Source organism: Sceloporus undulatus, chromosome 5, assembly GCF_019175285.1.
Source record: "Sceloporus undulatus isolate JIND9_A2432 ecotype Alabama chromosome 5, SceUnd_v1.1, whole genome shotgun sequence".
NCBI classification, from domain to species: Eukaryota; Metazoa; Chordata; class Lepidosauria; order Squamata; family Phrynosomatidae; genus Sceloporus; species Sceloporus undulatus.
In genome coordinates, this window is record NC_056526.1 from 35599675 (window position 1) to 35623837 (window position 24163).

The window sequence follows — 24163 nt, forward strand, 5'->3', positions numbered from 1 at the left end:
GTCTGCCTGAGGGCTATTCAGCTAGAGACAGACAGCAATACAGTATATGACTGGCATGCTGCACTTGGCCCAGGGGCTACAAGGTTTGTAGGCCTACCCTAAAATAGATCACTCCACACTAGTTAAGCAAATCTACAGTGCTGCATATTATTCCATAATGCAGTTTGGAATTCCACTGGCTCTTCTATTTTTAAAAAAAAAAAAAAGCTAAGAAATTTAGCCACGTGTTCAGTTTTTAAAAGTAAAATACCATTCCCGGAGAGAAAACTGTACAAAACAGTTGTATTTATATCTTATCTTTTTATAAAGATTCTCCTAATGCAGTTCATAGGAACAGAGGGCAACTCAAGGTACACTTCCAAAATTTGCTTAAAGATTTAAATATCAGCTTAAGAGATAAAATTCCAGGATTTACTTTGCCTCCATCACAGATATGGTAGCTCGTAATTTGAATATTTGATCTTAGCCTACCATGAATCAGAGCAAACATTAAGAAAGAAAAATTTCCATGAAGTTATTAGTGAAATACTTTGGAGGAAATTCAGGTTTATAGGTCTTGTTTTCCAGGTTTTGATTTTCCCCAAGCAATACTTAAACATTTATTACAACACCAGGCTGCTAAGAGTTTATCTCTCCAGTCAACATACAAACTACCACTTTGCCTGTTCATATGCAAAGTCCAAAAGATCCATTTGCAAGCACCAGCTGGGATTGATTTATGCATGCTACTACATGTCCAGTGTTTAGTTAGAAAGACCAAGGCCCCCATCAGCTATGAAAAAATTCATACATGAAAAGCACCATACACATGCTATATCCACCTGTGTGTCTGGCACATGTGAAAATCTATACATATTTTAACAGTCAAGACATCATCCTGAACAGTCTAACTTGCACTAGTTGTAATTCAGAACCAAAATGTTTTGAGCTTCCAAACTGGACAAGCAAAGTACATTTATATCACAATCTGCTTTCATTTTCAATATGACCATCTTCATGTACTATGGTCTCTGATTTTAAATTTGTCAATTGATAGGGAACTATGCCTCGCCATAGTAACAGCTAAAGAAGAATCCAAACGGCTCAGACTAAAGAAAGGCCTGATATAGTTATTTCACAGTGGCCAATCAGATGTCCATGGGAAGCCCAAAAGCTGGATAGGAACACATACTGCCTCATAGAATCATAGAGTTGGAAGAGACCACATGGGCCATCCAGTCCAACCCCCTGCCATGCAGGAAATCCAAATCAAAGCATCCCTGACAGATGGCCATTCAGCCTCTGCTTGAAGACCTCCAAGGAAGGAGACTCCACTACACTCTGGGGGAGTTTGTTCCACTGTCGAACAGCCCTTACTGTCAGGAAGTTCCTCCTAATGTTGAGGTGGAATCTCTTTTCCTGTAGCTTGCATCCATTGCTCTGGGTCCTAGTCTCTGGAGCAGCAGAAAACAAGCTTGCTCCCTCCTCAATATGACATCCCTTCAATATTTAAACAGGGCTATCATATAACCTCTTAACCGTCTCTTCTCCAGGCTAAACATCCCCAGCTCCCTAAGTCATTCCTCGTAGGGCATGGTTTCCAGACCCTTCACCATTTTAGTCGCCCTCCTTTGGACACGCTCCAATTTCTCAATGTCCTTTTTTAATTGTGGCGCCCAGAACTGGACACAATATTCCAGGTGGGGCCTGACCAAGGCAGAATAGAGTGGCACTATTACTTCCCTTGATCTAGACACTATACTTCTATTGATGCAGCCTAAAATCGCATTGGCCTTGTTAGCTGCCGCATCGCATTGTTGACTCATGATCAACTTATGGTCTACTTGGACTCCTAGATCCCTTTCACACGTTATCCCAAAGAAAACAACCCCAAGCAGTGCAGCACAGCATAGGGCAACCAGTCTAAGGCATGAAGGACAGTATGAAATCACTTCTTCAAGATATATTGACAAATGCCATAGGTGAGGTTTCTCACTTTGAAACTCGTCATGGACTAGTATTTCATAGAGAAGCCTAGGCTAAACTTTCCTTAAGGCAGAGGTGGGCATCTGTATGGGGCCAGGGGCCAAATTTCCCCCAAACCCCTCCATAAGCAACCCCCCCCCCCCATAGCAACCCCAAATACCTCATTTTCCCCTGTAATTTCTTTGACAATGCTAACAGGAAATGGTATCACTTCTAGTAATCATTTTGAGAGACACTACAGAGAAAAACAGAGGTGTATGGAGGAGGGGGGAGTACAGAGTTCTGGGAAGCTTCTGGGGGTTGGGGAATATTGCATATTTTCACATATTTGTAAGGATTTCTATGTGATTGGGGGTGTCTGCAAATTATGTCAATTTTTTGTTTGTTTGTTTCACAAAAACATGAAGCTGAGAGGCTTTGGGAAACTGGTGGGGGCTTTGGGGGTGACACAAATGGGGTGAGGGGATTCTGTGCCAAACACTGCCCTAAGGACACCAGGATGAGGATAGTAATATGCTAATTCTAAAAGTATCCAATTCTACAAACCAATTTTTTTGGGGGCATTTTCCTAGGAACCTCAGAAGCATATTAGGATTCCCATTACACATCTTTCTACTATTCAAAGCCCCAGGAGAGTACTGAGCATATATTCAGTTTCTACAGGCTTTAGCCATGCCTATGGAGGCTGGCTGAATCCTTGCATGGACTGGGGATGGACAATGGATTTATGGATTGGGTTCATAATGTAATTCAACATACTTACCATTATAGAAAACCATTACTGTTTTATCAATTTACACAAGGGCTTTCCAAATCCTCCTGAAGTTTGCTGACAAGGAGCACCAAAAGGGAAAGATTAAAATCACTTGTGCTCCTATTTAGAACTCTCTCCATAAATAAGAATCCATCTACAATCCATTTTTACATTGCTGGTAACCTGGCCACCCAGCAAAGACAACAGCAAAAAATAATTATTTGAAGAAAGAAACAGCAAATCCCATTCGCCACTTTGCTGCCTAAAATCAATGGAAATAAATATTTGTCAACTGTAAAAACATACACCATGAAAAACACTTCCTCCGACAGACTTAGATAATGGTCACAAGCCAAACAAGGTTGAAAGGAAACTCCCAGCCTTCCAGGTAGAAACAACATTACTTTATCAGCTGCAAAAAGTGCTGATATTCTTCAGGCCAAGCATTTCACTATGGCTGTCCAAAGTCCCAGAAGCACAGTAGATTATGTCTGTACCTTAAAGAACTCAGAATTAGCTAGGTTTTTATGGTTTTGCAAACCAACAACTGGAAACCCTAATGATAGCTTACTGGGTTATGCCATAGTCTTCACGGTTCCCAAGTGTCAAGTGGGTTAAGGCTTTGACAATTGTAACCATTCACAGGGCATCAATCAACTGTTCAGAATCTTACACTAGCAGAGGACTCCCAACAGTTTGAGCTTCAGACTTTGCAGTGGATTCCTATCCTCTTCAGCAGCACAGTTAAGAGCAGAAAACAAAGGGGTGCTTCTGAGTAATACAGAAGCTGCCTTCATGGCTCCAATCAGTGTTTTGTCCAGCATTCTCCAAAGCCTAGCCAAGTATTCATACATAACAAACCTATCATCATCATCATAATACACCTTTGATTTTTCTATATACAGTAAACCCTCCGTTTTCACGGAGGATCCTTTCCAGAGCGCCCCCCCCCAGTTAAAATGGAAAATTGATGATATTCAAGCCCCATTGGCTTGAATAGCAGTGTACGCCCCATTTTGTCCCCCTCTGTTTGCCGCCTGTGAATGGTCAATGGACGCAACTTCAAAGTCCACAAAAACGGAGGGTGACTGTATTGTGCTATAATCTAGAGCTGAAACGGCATCATTTTGTATCTTCAGGGTGTTGAGTATCTTATATGCATTAAGTGGTAACAATTACAATTAAATTTATTTCAGTTCCTGGTTGTAACATAACAAAATGTGAAAAAGTCAGAGAGGGGGCAAGTATATCTAAACACAAGGACCATTTAGAATGGTCTGAGGATTAACCTAATATATTCCAAATGTTCTTCATCAGCTATCACCTTCCCTTCCCCTAACCAAAGCATGATTGTCCAAGTCTTTATGCATGTACCTGTCACACTGTTTTCTCTGCCTTAACAAGTGTAAATGTGTGACATAAATACCGTATATACTTGACTATAAGTCAACCTCATGTATAAGTCAAGGGCAAGTTTTGGGGCCAAAATTATGGATTTTGCTATGACCCGTAGATAAGTCAAGGGTAAAATTTAGGGGCCTATAGGAAAGATCTAAAGGATAATAATAAATTAATAATAAATTGTTTATTTATAAACCGCTTTTCCCAGGATCAAAGCGGTGTACAGTATAGAGGTAAATACAATATAAAACAAATGACATATTAAAAATACACATCAATGCCCATTAATTCCACAAATATTGGCTAAAAACATTCCACATTATTAAAATCGCAATTATAAATACCTACATCAAATACTAATGAAGCAAAGCAAAACAATGGCGGGGTACAGACCGCCGCCGCCGGCTAGTCCGTGGGGGAGCCGGAGCCTCCACACGGCCCGACTCCCGCGCGGACCGAAAAAGAAGCTCCAAAACGGAGCTTCTTTTTCCATCGCGTTTGCGACGTAGCGAGGCGCCAGGGGCGCACTCGCTACGTCACAAGGGACGCGACGCGTACGGACGTTCAGCGTCCGATACGCAAAGATGGCGCCGGCCATGTAGAAGGGCCGCCGCCATCTTGTACGGACGGAGTCCGTACTAGGCCCAGGGGCATCTATAAGAGACGCCCCTTTTTTAAAATGGGATGTCCGGAGGACGTCCCAAATGCCGGTATAGAAAGCCCCCAAGTCAAAGAACTTATAAAATTCCATCAGACATAACTCTTTGTGCTTACTCTTAAGACTGGATGGATGAGAGAGTAGAGGGAGTCAGTGCTTCACGTATTATACTCTTGCTTTTCACCAGGAGATGGTTCCTTCTTTTAAATAAGAGTTTAAGATACAGTACTTACACTGACCCGTGAATAAGTCGACTCAGGTTTTTGGATCAATTTTTTGACCTAAATTTCTAGACTTATACATGAGTATATACAGTAACTGCAGTTAGGGCTTTATATTTGGGAGTCACTGGAAAAGGATAAGAAAAAATAATTTTTAGGAGGACTTTGGGCCAACAATTAATTTGTTTCTGTTGTATCAAAAACTAATAAAAACCTAGTAAAAACTAATTTTAAATTGTTTAAAAAAACTAGCAAAAAACCTTATCTTCCTGAGACTCACCAGAATTCCAGTCCAGGTTTATCTCCAACAGTGGCAAACCAAATGTTTCTAGTAAGCTCACAAGCAAAATGTAAATGATAAGTATTATACCTTCTTCCCCTCACAGTTATCTAAGACGTACAGGTGCATTTGTTGACTTTCACAGAACTTTCTTAGGCAAGGAATACTCAACAGATGATTTTGCCAGTCCCTTCCTCTTAAATATAGGGCTTGAATAGACAGGCCAAAATAAAGCTGCTTTGGGTCACTTTGGAAGTGTGCTGTTTAAATGCTGTATGCGTCTTAAGAGGCCGGAAGCCACGCCAAAGCTATGCTCCAGTCCTAAATACTAGAGCACATTTTTGGCACAGCTTCTGGCCTCTTAAGATTCGTGTATCATTTAAACAGCATACCTTCAAAGTGACCCGAAGCAGCTTTATTTTGGCTTGTCTTTTCTGGCCCATAATCTACAACAGTGCTACTCGAAGTGGTAGTCCAGCGCTGGTTCCTGAGCCACTTGTCTGTCAGTCTATGACAGTCTCAACAATTATTGGAGACAGATATTGTGTTGGTCTCTGGCACACTGGATGAAAATAACTGCTGGTTCCCCACATCAGATAGTTTGAGAAAACTGGTCTAGAGCACCTGGTATTCCTTGGCAGTCTCCGATCTAAGCACTAACCGGGTCTGACCTTGCTTAATTTCCAACAGCAGACAGGACCTGAGGCCTTACTACTTCTTAAAACAGGGATTCAGTTTTCACCTTTCACAGGTAACTGCCACTGAATGACACTGCATACTTGTCTAATAATTTTCAAATGTGGCCATCTAAACTCTGAATTTGATCAAAGAAAATTATATATTGTGTGAACAAGCGTTTCCAAACAGACAACAGGAAGCACTTGTTAAAGAAATTCATATTAATCATGCTAGGTCCACAGCTTAGATGGCTTTTCACCAACTTTAATCACTGATGGATATGAGGTTTAGTACAACAAAAGATGTTTTACGTCTGGCTCTTTCCAAACTATTTGTCTATTCAAGACTACAAGCCACTTGCAGAACTAAAGGGTGATAAACTCTTAATTCTTCTTGTAGAGGGAAGATGCTCAACTCCCTGTTCATCTCAGTTGCCTCCCTCTGTGCTTGCCCCCTATTTCTATGATTACTTTTTTAAAAGGAGTAAGCAGTACAACACAAAAGTAATCTGCCTGGATTTTAGATATTGTGACTACACTGGTCAGATGGTCTCCAAAACCTTTGACTAATGAAACTGATCAACTAAAACTTTAAACAGGTTTAAAGTTATAAAAACACATGAATAAAATTAGTGCCTGAATTATTTGTACAGCTAACCAAAATCATTGATCTAATGTTCCCGTTTCAGAGGTTAGGGGGAAAAAAACCTGGACATTACCTGTAGTTTTGTACAGTGGTACCTCGGGTTACGAAATTAATTCGTTCCGCCGCCGCTTTCGTAACCCGAAAAGCCTTCGCAAGCCGAAAACCCATAGGCGCTAATGGGGAAAAGCCGCGATTTCGTGTGAAATAGCGCCGGAAAGCACCAAAATTTTCTTCGTAACCCGAAATAACCTTCGTAACCCGGAACAGTTATTTCCTATGGGATTTTTTCGTATCCCGGAAATTTCGTAACGTGGGTATTTCGTATCCCGGGGTACCACTGTATTTGTTTTCCAACTATTTTTACCTGACTAATCATGTTTTAATTGTCTCTCCAAAGCATTCTCTTACAGCATACAGTTACAACAGAAGCCACAAAAGGTCTGTGTTTGACTTATATAATGGTCTCTACAGAAGCAGGAAACCCTGTTGAGGAGAGTGGACTGACAAATCCCCTCCAATTTCGGTTCCATTAACTTGACTATCTGAGGGGTGCATTGCATAGGTAGTCTAGGAATGAAGATAAACAAAAGATTCATGTTCAAGATAGGCAAAGGACTACTAAAACTACCAGGCAGGTTTTATTAGTGGTGAACTTCTGGTCAGGGGATGTTAAAATATGAAGTAAAACAGCCATTAAATGAATATCTCCTATGATTTTATTAATTTAATGGGATGCTGGGATCATGCAGCCTTCCAAACGTTGGTGGCTGCAACTCTCAACATTCCTCACCCTTTGCTATGCTGGCTAGGGCTTCTAGGAACTATAGTACAACAATATCTGGATCATACGATCTTCACGCACGTTCTAGATAAATCTTCAGTGCACATTTTCTCAAGAAATGCACCTGTTTTAAGTAGCAGACTAGAGCAACGGTATATAGATCAATGATTCCCTATCTATGTAAGTTTGGCAGGTATTTTATTCTTAGGCAGTTCTATCTCGTATCTGCATCATTCTAAAAGGTTTTTGTAAAACTGCAAATAAATTTGTATTTGTCACAGGCATTTACCCTAACTCACATATTTTTTGTTATTTTGAGTAGAGACTAGTACAGCAAAATTTACAGTAGTATAACAGAAAGATAACTGTATTCTACCTCAGGTATCAGTCAATGAAATGTGAATCAGTTTGGTCTGCTTAGAAATGCAGACTGAACAAAATGTTCACATATTCCTAGACAAGGTTTGTGATTTTGATTTCTGCTACATTTACTGTTCACTTTCATGGCATGAAAGTCCAAGTGCTACTGTGTGGGGAAGCACTGATTATCCCAAAACTAAAGGTGAAAGTAAAAGAAATTTTAATAAATAATTCCATTAACCAGCAAGAAGTATAGTCACAGTACATACATGTCAATATAACTTAGGTATGATCCTGGTGAAACCACATTTCCTTTTGGGCAGCTAAAAATACTGTTTGACCTATGCTATACTAAGGTTTCAAACAGAGACCTGTTACCTAATATTATACCATGTGCCCCCATTTCATCTGGTTTATCTTTCTTGACAGTATTATGGTTTTTATGTTTGCAGTTCAAGCACAAGCCAAAGCATCACCAAAAGAGGGAGGGCTGTCCCTACAGCTACAGAAGAGAATCCTATTGGCCTTGTACTGTACAAACAAGATAACCTTTTATCTCCTATGCCTCATGCTTTCTGAACTCAACGACACATTAGAATGTCAGAAGATCACATCATGAAAGACTCAATGCAAGACAGAACCACAATGCCACACAGCTCCACTATGATGTGCAAATGGTATGCTGAGGTCATTGCTCACTTTTCACTTGAGTTTCCAAAAAGGAACTGAAGTTATAAATTATAAATAATGGATCTTTCTCCATCATGCCATGTTCTCTGAAACACATGAATAAAAAAGAAGCTTACCAATTCCAAGATGAGTGTTTATAGAGGCATAGCGGGCTGTGCCAGTCAGGTTTTTGTTTTCCCGGTAGGGGATGTGTTGATGGGTGCGAGCATCACGGTACTTCTTTGCCAGGCCAAAGTCAATGATGTATACTAGGTTTCCCTTCTTGCCAAGACCCATAAGAAAGTTGTCTGGTTTTACATCTCGGTGGATAAAGTTCTTGGAATGAATGTACTCAATACGGCTGATCTAGAAATTCGTTGGGAAGAACCAGAGCAAAAGAGAAGAACAGGAAGACTTTGTGAAAGCACAGAAACTACCTCAACATTAAGTACAGTGGAACCTCGACTTACGCGGGGATCCGTTCCGGAGGCATGCGGTGGTGCGGGCACCAGCCCCATTCATCTGAATGGGACGCGCCACCCCTTGCACTCCTGCGCAGCTTAAACACATAAGCTCAAAGCCGCATATAACACGGGCACACTGTATAAAATAAGAGGCACATACAATAAAGCCTGCAATGTAACTTAGGATATAGCCTCAAAGAGAGATCAGGAGACCTCAAGTATTCATTGCAGCAAGAAAGCAAAAGTGAGTATATAGTCATAGAACTACCGGATATACAGTAACTGATGAAGAAATTTTTCAAGTGGGAGGTGCACCAATTTACCTGGACACAGGTCAGAAATAAGAAGCAAAGCGTTCCTACTACTACCACTTGGAAAAGAAGTGTGGAAAGGGGGCTCAACAAGATCTTCAAGAACACCAAGCCTCATATAAACTATCATCTTTAGTCACATATCACAGCCCCCTCTTCTTTATTTCTTCAGGAACTAGCCATTAGTCACCCCACCCCCATCATTTCCTTCACAACTACCACTGCACTATTCCTGTCTTTTATTCAGCAAAAGTACAGCTGGACATTTAGAAGAAATGTTCTGAATTCTTACTTAAGGGCTTACTCAGGCTATTAAGCCTCATACAGCTGCTGTGTAGACTGAACCATAAAGACATACATGAATCGAAGGAATGAAGTAAACAACTCACCATCTGATCTGCCAATAGCAGAACAGTCTTGAGACTGAATTTGCGGGAACAGAAGTTGAAGAGGTCTTCCAGGCTGGGTCCTAGAAGTTCCATCACCATCACATTATAGTCACCCTCAGCTCCACACCATTTAATAGAAGGGATACCCACTAAAAGGAACCGGAAAGGAGGTTTGAGGAAGAAAAGGGAGGAAAAAAAGTTCTAGTATATCAAACCTAAGGCCAATCTAGTCTAGTGTCCTGTTTCAATGGCCAGCCTGATTCAAGGGACGCTATGAGTACAGTAACATCTTCTCTCTCTTGTTCCTCACTGACTGTTATAGAAAGGAATATTGCCTCTGATACTAAATATAATATGGAATCTAGTAACTATTGAGCCAGTGTGGTATAATAGTTGGGGTGCTGGACTAGGAGTTATAGAATAATAGAATCGTAAGAGGCCAAAAGGAACTCACAATCAAAGCATCCCCAACAGATGGACATCCAGCCTCTGTTTAAAGACCTCCAAAGAAGGAGACTCCACCACACTCTGAAGGAGCATGTTCCACTGTTCAACAGCTCTTACTGTCAGAACGTTCCTCCTAATGTTGAGGTGAAATCTCTTGTCCTGTAGCTTGCATGCATTGTTCCGGGTCCTATTCTCTGGAGCAGCACAAAACAAGCTTGCTCCATCCTCATTATGACATCCCTTCAAATATTTAAACGGGGCTATCATACTACCTCTTAACCATCTCTTCTCCAGGCTAAATATACCCAGCTCCCTAAGTTTCTCCTCATAGGATATCGTTTCCAGACCCTTCACCCTTTTGGTTGCCCTGCTCTGGACGTGCTCCAGCTTATCAACGTCTTTTTTGAATTGTGGTGCCCAGAACTGGACACAGTATTCTAGGTGAGGCCTGACCAAAGCAGAATAGAGTGGCACTATTACTTCTCTTGATCTAGGCACTATACTTCTATTGATGCAGCCTAGAATCACATTGGCTTTTTTAGCTGCCGCATCACTGTTGACTCATGTTCAACTTGTGGTATACCAAGACTCCTAGATCCCTTTCGCACACAGTCTTGTTAAGCCAGGCGTCCCCCACCCATGCATTTTATTTTTCCACCCTAATGATCTGCTATAGAATCTTTCCTGGTATTGATATCTGACTAACTGGGCAATAATTGTTGGGATCCTCTTTTTCTCTCCTTTTGAAGATGGGGACAACATTTGCCCTCTTTCAGTCGGCTGGGACTGAGTCTGGAAACACAGTATTCAAATCCCTGCCTGGCCATGGAAACCAACTGGATGACCTTGGGCAAATCACATTCTCTCAGCCTCAGAGGAAGGCTGTGGCAAACAAATCTTGCCAAGGTGAGATAGTCTCACCTAAGGATCACCATAAGTTGGAAACAACTTGAAGGAACACAACAATAAGAAACCACTGATACCTTATCTTCCATATATTCATCCGATTTAAAAGCTACCTAGATTGGTGGACTCCACCACATCTTGTGGCACTGAATTTCACACTTTAACTATATGCTGCTTGAAGATTTTCTTTAAAAAATATTTCCTGAATCTCCCACCATTCAATTCAAGTGACCTAATATCATGAGAAGAAAAAACTCTCAACATTTTTCTCCACACCGTGCATAATTTTATGTACCGATTTTACTGCTCGCTGTTTTTTCATAAATTAAGTGGAGCCCCAAACATTGTATCCTAGAAGGCACTGACAAGAAACTGAGCATTAAGCTCCAACATTCACTACACTAGGTAACAAGTCTTCTTATCCTATGAACTCACCTCCTCCCTGCATCATCTTGTAAAATTTGCTTTCAATGTGGAGCTGTGGGTGCTTGGTTTTCACACATTCCAACTTAATAGCTACCTCTTCCCCTGTAGCAATATTGGCACCTGTACAGAACAGAGAGGAAGAAAAAGAACAGATGAATTTAGTACATTTAAAAAAAATCTTGTCTTTCTTATTCCTCATGGCAATTTTTCTCATTCTCCATTTTATCCTCCTAACAGCCCAGTAAGGTAAGACAGGTGTAGCAAGTGAGTGTTACAAGGTCATCTAGCAAAATTTGGGTGAAGAAACTCTTTTTCTCATGGGGAAGTTAAAGGTAGCAGCCTGTCCAAAGCTGTCCTGTGAATTCAAGGGAAATATTTTTGTTACATAAATATATTCAGGAGGAAGAAGGATCTTTCAGTTGATATTTCACAATTTTAAACTAAAAATTGCAGATTATCTATTAATTTGATAGTAATCTCTCAAATTTGGGAAATGATACCCTCATGCAACCAGATCTGAGCTTTCATAGGCTTGAGTCTACTTGTTCAGATACTCCACCTCATGCATCTGAGCAAGCTCATGCTACCAGCTTCTTTCTTTCAGTTAGTCTCAAAGGTGCTACACAATCCCTTTGCATAACATTTTTCCATACTAAGATGGCTATATATTTGAATTCTATCACATGCAACCATTACATTTGCCCAGTAAAGGCCAACAGCACCCTTGCCCCTTAAAATCCCATATACAGAGCCCCAATTTCATAAGATGGTACTGAAAACACGTAAGTACTGGGTGCAGGGAAGGTATCAGCATGTGTTCACAACAGGCCATATATCATCTGTAGTAAAAACATCACAGTAACATGAGATATTTAAAGTAGAATACCATCCATGGAAAGAAATCTTTCCTCAAGGATGCATCGGAGGTCACAAGTGGATGTCTATGTGGGTGGCTCATCAGTTGGCCTGCAATACCCACAAGGAAAATTGTATACAATTTGCGGAGTTTGATCTAGCAGATAAAGTGCAGACATGAACCAAGAACAACTAGGCAAAGGTCCCAATTTTATACAAGAATTGGCATTGGACTGTTCAGTGCTCTTCAGCTTCAAATTATGGTAAAAACTAAAAGTGAACAACTTAACAAGATAAAAGAGCTTGCTCTTCACACATTACATTTTTTAAGTCCGAAAGAAACATAGCTATCATGCAGGGATGCCTGTCAGGAAGATGCAATTCCCTGCTGAGTGTATGCTTGATGGGAAGCCATGGTATTATGTGTAAAATGGCCTTCAAGGATGAAAAATGTGAACATAAATGAAGGCTGCAAATGAATTTCCACATGAGAGCCCTGGCTCAGAATAGGCAAATTACTAAAGGGGGCAACATTCGTGTTGTTGTTTTTTTAAAAAAACATGCCCATAAAGAGGCAGTGACCAGCTTCAAAAGTAACTGTTACTAGAGTCCAGTCACTATGATCATGTCTCCTGGAAATGTATAGAATGCCCTACTTTTTTCACTGTCATTTCCCTAACCCTACAGTTTCAGCACACTGGCTTTGAAAATTCTATGAATCAGAGTTCTACCAGCAGTTGCGATTTGTTCTGAATGAGTAGCTCCTGTCCACACACCTCACATCTTTTTGAGAACACCGATTTGAATAAAACTCTGTGTGTATTAACTCTGCAGTGAAATTGTTCAAAAACCAGTAACCTTTAACCTCTTCCTCTTCTTTTCTTTCTCTCTTTGCAAGCAATGAAAAGTTGCCTGCCCCACCTATTCAGGTGCCAGTCTTCAGCTTTCCAACAAAACAGAAGTACAATATAAAAAACTTTAACTGCCCTGGCTCAATGCTATCAATTCTGGGAACTATAGTTTTGTGAGACATAAAGGCCACATTCATACTACATAAATATCCTGGTGTGAAACTGGGTTATTACCGTGACATTCATACTGGCCCTGAATGGACCCAGCACTATTTTGGGGGGGGGGGGCACAGAAAAACCCACTCAACCCAGTGCATTTGACACTGGGTTCCCTACCATGTCTTTTTTTTAAAATGATGGAGCGATCCATATCTTCGGTAGTGTGAATACACTACTGAGGCGATCAGAGTCGCACAAGAGCGGTACTGGAAATAGCGGCAGTGCCTTTTCTCTCCAGTGGGTATTGAGTGTGAATGGGGATAAGTTTTGAATTGCCTGTGAGAGATTCAGGGATGTAAAACATAGTGAGAACATTGCTCCGGGATTGCATCACAGCAGAGATCCGGATCTCCACTGGACAAAAACATAAGTGTGATTGACCCCTTAGCTACCTCTGTCAGAGAGCTCTGGTGCCACAATAAACTACAATTCCCAGAATTCCCTAACCCTGAGCCAGGCCAGTTAAAGCAGTCTCAAACTGAATTGCTTCTGCAATGTGCAGATACCACCAAAACAGACATATTTTAATGCAATACACAACCTTAAAAGAGAGAGAGAAGACTTTTTGCTCAAGAAAGTGAATATGTAGTAGTGTGCTATCTCCCATGTCCATTTTAACAATAAGGTTCTTGTTCATATCTGTCAAACATCAATAACAAAAGGAAGATGTGCAAATAAGTTACAACACTTTTACCAGAGTCTACTTCCTAATTTTAGGGTTGCCAGTTGTGCCTTTGAGAAATGTCTTAATTCTGTATCATTCCACAGAGTAGAAGTCAATGAGAGTTTGACTCCACGCTACAAATCTTCACAGTACTGTAGTGCATCTAAAATGCTCTACATAACGGCAAATGATACAGGGGGCTTCACACACTTGAAGTGTCGTTTAAAAGGAGTAATTAAACAACCCTATGTTATTTGGGAGATTGTGGGCCCATACAGACAGGACAAAATAGAGCTGCTTTGGGTCACTTTGGAGGTCTGCTGTTTAAATGATGCATGCATCCTGAGACCAGAAGCCATGCCAAAGCCAAGCTCCAGTCCTTGGGGCCCTTATTATGTCATTTCAAGCCCAACCACTTAGATGACTGGACTTTTTGTCTTTTGTGTCCTGTTATCAAATAATCAATGCATAATATTACTTGCAAGTTCAACAAGTGTGTGGTAGTTTATTTTATAGAAAAAAGGATGGGAGGCCAGATATATTCAATCCAGGCATCTACATATTTCCATAAACACTCCTCCAAACTGCATACTAAAGTCCATAATTACTCCAAGAGTAGAAAACTCACAGAACTCGGTATGATTCCTACTTTGCTCATAAACCTCGCCCAGTTTCAACTTTACTCAGGCAATCCTCACATTTGAATAAATTTCCCCGTAACCCTAAATGTTCAAAATATTTTTAAATCTGAATGCTGTCTCCAAATAGAGGTTAAATTGCCATCTGCATGAAACAGAACCTTTTCAGTGTGGGGCCACCTTTGTGACAGTATTCTAGAGGAAGACCCACCAAGGTAAATCTCACTAGGACAGGTGTAGACAAACTGTGCCCCTCCAGATGTTACTGGACTGGTTCCTCCTCCCCAGCCAGCATATCCAGTGATGAGGAATTATGAGATTTGTGGGCTAGCAGCAAAGGTCCAAAGCACACTGCAGAAATAATCCATTTTGAAACTGCTTTAACTGTCGTGGCTCAATGCTAAGAAATTTTGGGAACTGTAGTTTTGTGAGACATTTAGCCTTCTCTGCCAGAGAGTTCTGGTGCCACAATAAACTACAATTCCCAAGATTCCCTAGCTTTAACTGCCAGGGCAGTTAAAGCAGTTTCAAATTGGATTATTTCTGCAGTGTGTTTTGGAGCAATGAAGAGACACCAGTAGTCCACCCTTCTACGGGCCTTAAACAAGACCTTTGTTTCTTCCAAAAGGGAGCATCTGAAGATGAGATCTCTTTCCTTTTTTAACTGGTCCGTTTTCAAGTGCTGTAATCCTGCCATATTTTGACATTGCTTTGGAGTGTTAAAGTTATTTTATAAAATGTAATTTATAATTAGATGTTTTTAACTGTTTTTAAATTCTTACTATAAGATTTTAAAATGTTTTTATCTTGTGCGCCGCCTTGGGTCCAGTTCTGGGAGAAAGGTGGAATAAAAATGAAACAAACAACTATAAGCCTTTAAATCTATCTATTATGGATTAAAAAATGAGTTTGCTTAAGCCCTGTTCCATGAACTAATACTTTTAATCTAATTCAGTGTCTATTTCAGTATGACACAGATAACATAAACTCTTATATTTTGATTTTAAAAAAGCACCACAATGACGGTGACAACTAGCCTTTTACAAAGCGGAACTTTCTCTATAAAGTTTTTATAGTAATCAGAGGGGCAAAGTTTCAGCGTCCCACGTAGCTCCCTGCCTCTTCCGGTCTGCAGAATGCCTAATTAAATCTGGTTGCAGATCTCTGTTTTCTTGGTGCCAATATATTAACTGTCGACTGTATATATTCCTATATTTAACAGATGAATATTAAGATCAGGATGGATATTTATTCACAAATGTTGGACAGAAAGCAGCTTCTGCGATGAGCAAAAAAGTCACTGCCACTCCAATACCTTTCTTCACGGCTGCTAGCAATAATTTGCTATCACACTGATTCCTCTATTTTTTGGGGGGGAGGGGGTAATGATCCCAGCCAATCAGGGTTCACATAAATAACACTATATACACCAAACTACCATTTTTGATCTGTGACATCAGATTGCTCTCACTCTACATCTGTGTAGGGCTGGAACACTTGTTACCATGGCAACTACACCATCATTGCCCCAATTGCTTTAGCAACAGGGATGCTTCCTATCTTGCCACATTGTGCTGTGGTGGTTTCACTGTAGTATCACACAGAATATCAGGCCACTAATTTGGCAAACAGGGCCATGATTGCTGGGAAAAGGAATAAATGAAGAAGAGAGGCACCATCCCCAAAAAAATATCGAAAAGGGGCTTCCTTTTCAGGGGAGTGCAAAAATAGGCCTTTGTACTGTTTGTAAACACCCAAATTTGCTGTTGTTTTTTTAGTACCTGATATGTATCACTGTGGCTGTATCTTCTCCAAACGACTCTAAAGCAGCTGTGGTTTTTTTTTAAAAAAAACCTTCTCCAGGGAACTCTGCTCCATTTTCTGTTTTCTTAGAATCGGCCTTGATTATTATACTGTAATACTATAGCTGCAGTCTAAGTCATGGCACTGTTTTCCCAGCAAAAAATTAAATTCCTTGCAACCTCAGTATCTATTCCTTGCTGGAGCACCGAACCACTGAACCAGGATGCGGGATAAGTTATCCCGGATAACAAAACTCCAGAAAAACTTACACTGGCAGGAAATTAATTTCACCTTTTCCAGTCTTCTCTATTTTCACTTGTCCTACCTACCAACATGAAATACCCAACTGAGTCCCATCGTCTTCTCCCTTCTGCTCTTTATTCACTGTGCAATGGCTCAGTACATCTTACCTATCTGGAGACAGGTGGTGCCAAAGAAGTTGTGAAGCTCTCCTGTGAATACTCAAGAGAGTGTATTTCTAAAAATTGATTAATAAGTCACAGACATACAGTAAGTTAGACCTATGGGCTGCCTTCTGCTAGAATAAGCATGCGTTTAAGGAAAGTCTCTCCACTTGATGCGGGGGTCTTCCCCTCCCTCACACATTACAGTTAATCCCTTTCATCAAAGTCCCCAACCCTCTATTTTAGGGCCCTGGAAGGGCAAGGAAGACCACTTCCAGCAGCCCTATGGGCACTTAAATCTTGACCCATTCCAATTTGTTCTGTTTACTACAAATGCACAGCATTTTACTAGTCCAATTGCAGAATTTAAAGTTCAGTCTTGCCACAAAGCTGTCAGGCTAGTTACAATGATTGAAAAAAAAAACACCTACATAAATTAAGTAGAATGTAGAAATCATATTCATTATGCATGTTTCCCCTAATTTATTCATCTTTTGGTAGACAAATGGAAGAGATAAACTGAGGATGAAGGATGAAAATCCTTTTTTCTACAATTTCCAAAATTTGAATAGGTGCTGGCCCTCTTCCAATGCCCTACAATAGGCATGGGAAACTGGAGGCCTCCAGATGTTCTAGGACTCCCAATGCAGCCACTACCAGCATGGCTAACAGTCAAGGATGATGGGATTTGCAGACCAACACCTGAAGGGTCACAAGTTCTCCACACTTACCCAGCTTCCAGCTATCTTTTAAAAAAACTTATAATGCACAATTTGTGCTCAATTCTAATTCCACATTTATTTGGTGTCATCACAGAAGATACCCACCCATGACCAATATAAGGGAAACTGAGACTTGTCTTTAGACACTCTTAGGCATCCAAAACGTAAGTGATGGGGCATGTCTTAAGAGTTTATAAGCTGGTTCCTTGTTCATCTGAATTAAATGATGCTTTCAGTTCACAGAAGTAAAGAAGCTGAACCCAGATTTAGGCATGTGGAACCAGTTTGGAGGACATGGGATTTACCTGTCCCCCTCTCCTCATCCCTCTAAAATTTTATTTATTTATTATTTATGGTATGTATACCACACCCTTCAACCCTAAAGGCTGTCAGAGGATCCAGCTACATGGGGGAAGCTGCAGTGTGGAAGGAGTGAAAACTTTAAAACTTGGCAGAGGTACCTTCTACTAGCCCAGTCATACACACTTTAACATGGATCCAATCAACTGTTAGATACATAATTATTGTTGTTACATGCCTTCAAATCTTTTCTGATTATGGCAACCCTAAGGCAACCTTATCATAGGGTTTTCTTGGCAAAATTTGTTCCTCTGAGAATTTCCTTCCTCTGAGACGATTCTCTGAATGTATTCTCTGAAGATGCCAGACACAGATGCTGGCGAAACGTCAGAAATAAACTCTTCTAGAACATGCCACATAGCCCAAAAAACCCACAACAAACTATGGATGCCAGCCATGAAAGCCTTCAACTTCACACTTACACTTGTGTTTAGTGTCTGTGAGTATGTTATTAACACAATAAAGCACTTAAGAACACCTTTAGGTATCTTGCTCCAGTTTTTTTCATTTGCCAGGGATAAACCATCCTCCCTGTCATGGAGGTTTTGAGACAATCCTATGGATACCATGAAGTTCATAGCTGAATTACCCCTTGATATAATGTTTAGAGTTGTATTTTTATGATGGGAGAGACAAACACGGCACACCCCACACGCCACAACCAGACTCTTAACTATGGAAGCAACTTTCTCTTGCCAGTGACAATACAGAGTATCACAAAATCTAGAAATATAATATGGACTGGTTATTATTGTTGTTGTGTGTCTTCAAGTTGTTTCCAGCTTACAGCAATCCTACAGCAAATTGTCACAGGGTTTTCTTGATGGAATGTGTTCAAACATGGGTTTACCTCTGCCTCCATCTGAGGGTGAGAGAATGCATGCAATTTGCCTAAAAGGTGTTCTTACATGGCCAAACAGGGATTCGAATTCTGTTCTCCCAGAGTCCTAGCTCAGCACTCAAACCACTTCACCAACCTGGTTCTCGGATTGACTACAGCAGGGAGAGAGGTGAAGTGCAGTATTCCAGGTCCACTCGAACAGGTGTAGATGAAACAGCCTGAACAGGATTTTAGAAGAAACCAAGAGTGTGCATAACACCCACCCTCGGTGCCCTGTCACTGAACTTTGTTATGACATAACTGTTGCACTCTTTTTTTAGTTATGGCCATGAGGGTCAAGTGTAAATTCATTGCTGTGATGCTCCTTTTCTCAAATAAGGCAGAGCATAGCACTTACATAAATATATTTCTGTTATTAAAGACTCACCCATTAGCTTATCATCATGCTCAACATTACTCATTAGGACGATACTTCCCCCTTAGGACCAGCATTATACAACCTGCCACTTCTCTCTTTTCAGTTTTCCCTCTCTCTCCTCACTGCATCTCCCTCTCAGTAGGAATCCTAGTGCTCTCCCCACCCCTCCTCCCATGGGGTTTATTCTCATTCCATCTGTTAAAATGATCAGCAAACCAAAGTTAATGCTGACATTTAAGGAGTGTTGTCAGTAGGCTTTAGAGTTACAACCTCAATGAGATTAGCTGCAAGCAGAGAGGCTGTGGGTACACAGGAGCTGACATCTGAGTCACTGGTTCAGGTTTGTCCTCTGCAGACTCAGGAAAAATGGCAGCCATTAATAACATCAGTGACCACAAGCAAGGTATTTTTGGGAGCTGAATCCTGCAAGTGATAAGATTGTAATCTAAAAGAACTCTGCAGGGAAACACATAAAGATAGCTAAATGTATTCTTTTGGTTAAAAGCCTATCTATGAAGAGGGTCAACTGCCAACCTGCCATTTTACAAAAATCTAGTCCAGCTCCAAGAAAACTTTTGGCTCATTAGAGGAAGGTGCTTATCCATCTAACCCGGTACTGTCTACTTGTACAAGCTCTTTTCCACCATTTCTACCCCAGTTCTGTAACTGAAAACAGGAAACTTCTGCACGCAGAGTATAGTCACTGGGTTATGATCCCTTGGGTGTAAGTTATGTGAAATTGTTTATTTTGCATGCAACTTAAAATCTGAATTCCTTGATAAAACATGTTTTTCATTTGTGTCATCTACAAAATGAAAAAAAAAACATTTCTAGTTTGGTTAACAGGTAATAGGTAGTACTAGTAAGAAGTACATAGTCTGAATACATGGGTAGGTCAACAACTATGAACTTTTCATGCAATTATCACAAGTCAAATGTGTGGTATGAGATAGGGCCATTAGAACACGTTATAATACCTACATAGCAGTCATGCTGTAAAAGTGGTTTTGTCTCTGGTCTATTAAACTAGGGAGCAGGGGGCCACATGCCTGGTGCAGGAGAGGCAAACTAGTGTGAAGGGCTGACTCTCCTACAACTAGTAGGATCATTGACTTTTTTTGTTCACGCCCTACAATGTTGGGACACAGTGGTTTAGTGATTAAGATGCTAATTCTGATGATCGTAAGGTTGCGAGATTGGCAGGTCAAGGCCCAAGTGCTGTATGAAGGAGTGAGTCCCCATCATTAGTCTCAGCTTCTGCCAATCTAGCAGTTCAAAAGCATGAAAAGTGCTTTTAACAGTGCGAGTAGTTAAATAGGTACCACTTTGGTGGGAAGATAACAGCTTCCGTGCAGTCATTCTGGCCACATGACCATCGGAGTTGTCTTCAAAAAATGCTGGCTCTTCAGCTTAGTAATGGAGATGAGCACTGCCCCCTACAGTTGGTTAAAACTAGACATTTGGGTCAATGGGAAACCTTTACCTTTACCTACCATGTCATAAGTTCATGCTGCCCATTAATACCTGCGGAAACTGTGCCACACACGTTAGCTATTCATGTATGCAGGAGAACTAACATGGAGATTATCATAGGGGCAAGGAGTCATACATAGAACGGGAACGCCATATACCAAATGCTAGTAAGATCTTCATGATCAGGTGCTAAATTAAAAAGTTCAAAGTGTGAATCTTTGTCTTATTAATTGCACCTCTGGCCTTTCCCCTATAAGCTGCCATTATTCCTGTAACCACTCATGTTTAAGGCTTTTAACTTTTAGGTTCTTCCTCAAGACCCCATTCTTGAGAAAATCCCATAAACTGCCCCCACTTAATTTCCCCTTTCCTCTCTTCTTCTGTGAATCCGATTTATCACATGATCCCAACATGATGATTCACTAAATGTAGAAAGAGGCATCTCTCAGACAGATCCAGGAATCCATATTCTGTCATATCATGTAGATTTTAAGGTAAATAGTCTTTGCCTCTATGAATAAGATTAGGCAGTATCCTGCAAAGAAACTGTTGCATTCTTTGCAGCAGTTCATAAAGACACAACTAGTACAGAGGAGACCTTATGCTTCAGTGATGCAAGAGATCTGGAAAGGATCAAAAATTCTATGCGGCATCCACCCCCTGTCTCATTCAGTTGTGTGGGCTGCATGTTTCACAATCCATTTGCTTCCAACTATACAAGAGTAATGGGAGGAGGGGAGATATCTTACAAAGGCGTCGGTGCCACCAGCCTAAGTCAAGACAGCATTCTGGAGGGACCCTCTGAAACATTTAGATGTGTAGACCTGTTAGTACATACACACAAATATCTTCTAGCCTCCAACAAAACAGAGCAACATCTCTCCTTCTCTGCTCTTGTCTGTCATTTTTTGTTACCCAGTAGCAAACGAAAAGGATGGGAATGGAACAGATGGGTGAAGTCAGGCAGGAAGACAGAGAGTTAACATGCCAGGAGACAAAGACAATTCATCCCCTGTCCTGTGAGGGAGGGGCATGCAATCAAGAACTGCCCAAGCAGATATCACCAATTTCCCAGCATTCTCTGCTTTGCCAAGCTGGTTTGTGCTTAATATCATCTCTAAAGCAGTTTGATAGAGGAAGAGCACAGCCCCCTTTGGCAAGACCTCAGTTCTGACCTGAAGAAACGCCAGCTGTTTAGGGCCTCTCTGGTTGCAATGCTACACCTCCCAAGCTGCAGTGATTTCTGTGTCCAAAACCCACACTTCCCCCAAGCAACTCCATCAGTTCTCCAATGTTGCCCAGCTGAGCCTCTCAAAACAAACAATCTTCGCCATAGAAAGCAAAGTCTCCACATTCCAGACATGTGTTTACAAAAGCCATTGAATTTCAGAATCATAGAATGCAAGAGAGGCTCATAGGATGTCTAGTCCAGCTCCCCTGTCTCTCATTAGCTTGATCTCCAGCAGCCTTCCTAATATCTGACTTGCCAAGCGATGGCACAGCATCTCTCAGATTATGAAACTTCAACTCACACACAATCAGGCTGGTGATCTGAGAACGCAAGACGGAATAAATCTAGACAATCTAAATCCTGTCCTTGTATTTAATAAAACGTATTTCAAATGCACTTCTTGGTTAAAGGAAACAAAAAAGTAGAAAAACCAAAAGAAACCTGAATGCAAAGACAGCAGGAACAACAACGGGGACTGACCCACACGATTAATTCTTTTTTAGCCAACCCAGGATGAGATCCAGATGCGCCCGGAATGACTAGGGATCACACATACCAGCTCAGATTTCTGAAGCTTTCCAAATCAATTGCAGTATTGCTGGGTCTAGCATCCTTCTAATGTGAGGCGCTCCCCAAATTCACAACAAAATGTTTGAAACTGAAACAAAGACAACCTCTTAAATGTCCAATGCTTAAATAGAATTAAATAAAAATGTAATACTCCAAATCAAAACTATGCATCTTTCACTTGTCAAGCAAAATTACAAAGCTATGAGCCAAACAACACAACTTTTGCATAGACATATGTTTCCTTAACTGGAATAGGGAGTGCTGCCATTTTACTTCCAAGATACGTTGCATCTTTCCTTCTCTTCTATATTCAGAATATTAGTGGCCACAGGATGCCTGGTGATAAAATCTTGGACACAACTGTGCCTGTGTAGCCATTGTTTGTGTGATGTCAATGACCACCAACTGTCCTTATATCCTGTATGAATCATGTAAGCTCCAAATCAAAAGTCCAAGTAAAAATTTCTTACTGCCCATGTTTTGCCTCCCCAAGTGTGCTCCATTTTCTGGAACAATAAAAAAATATAAACTATGTAACTCTCAGCCATGTTGAGGTTTTTAAAAAGCTTCCAGAGAAGTTATACTGGGTAATCATAGCTCACTGAATCTTTTAAGCTATGAACAATGTACAAGTGAACATGTTGGGGAAAGAAGAGCTTGTCCTCAGGGCTTAACAAATAGACAAAGATGGGGTTAAAACTCAGATTAAGGAAATGTAAGCAGTGTGGAAGAAATCAACAGACAGCAAAGGTGCAGAAACTGTGGGACAGAACAGGTTTACTGAAGTGGTGGCTTTTGACAAGTAGTTTGTCTATCACAGAGAAGTTTCTTCAGGCATAAGTAGAATTTGAAGGAGTTGGCAAATATGTGATTTGCAGCAGGGAAACCAATTCTTGGAGTGTTTATTTCAATGCTAATACCTATTTCCCAATCCAAAAACGTTCTTAAATCTATTTACATCCCTCACTACACAGACACAAAAAAGTAAGAACTGCTGTCTTTAGAAGTTATTGCTATCATTAAAACAAAATATATCATAATTAGATACCTTACTCAGGAAAAGCCTACCTTAAAAATATGTCACAGTCATTTTTAGAAGCTCATTAATGAGAAAGTCAAACATCTCTGGAAGCCTGGTACCAAGTAAAGGACAACTGGAAATACGGCTGTATTGCTGCTCTGCCACAGGACTCATCACCAGACCTTGGTCAATTACTCTGTCAGACTAACCTACCTCACAAGTTTGTTTCCACATGGGATAGTATCTTAATTCAACCCTAAGACCTTAGAAGGAGAGAGGGAAACAAATCTGATAACTAAAAAAAGGCAAAGGAAAGGAGAGAGGAGAATTAGAAAATAAGAAAGTAAGCTTGTGAGAACATTCAAGTATACAGTGGGCCCTCGGTATCCACTGGCAATTGGTTCCACGACCCTCCAGGAATACCAAAATCCATGAATGCTCAAGTCCCATTATATACAATGGTGTAGTAAAACTGTGTCCCTTATATAAAATGACAAAATCAAGTTTTGGATTTTTTGGGGGAGGAGGGTATTTTCAAGCAGTGCGTGGTTACATCCGAGGATGCAGAATATACATATATGCCAACTATACTACATGGCTTTTGACAATTAGAAACCAGACTCTGGGAAATAAAAAATGAAAGGAAGATTTGACATAATAGGGACAGTTTAGCAAATGTACCTATCAGTGTAGCCCTCAACAACAACATCATCATCATCATCATCATATTTATTTTTT

General features: G+C 40.6%; 1 protein-coding gene across 2 annotated transcripts in view; it reads right to left on the minus strand.

Annotated features, from left to right (window-relative positions):
- LOC121930443 (casein kinase I) overlaps window positions 1-24163 on the minus strand; it is a 62576-nt gene that overhangs the window by 18404 nt on the left and 20009 nt on the right. For both annotated transcript variants that reach the window (XM_042466752.1, XM_042466751.1), the window contains exons 3-5: window positions 11365-11475; window positions 9577-9725; window positions 8550-8778 (exon numbers count right to left, since the gene is read on the minus strand). In XM_042466752.1, the coding sequence (XP_042322686.1) occupies window positions 8550-8778; window positions 9577-9725; window positions 11365-11475 (489 nt within the window). The remainder of the gene's footprint in view (window positions 1-8549; window positions 8779-9576; window positions 9726-11364; window positions 11476-24163) is intronic.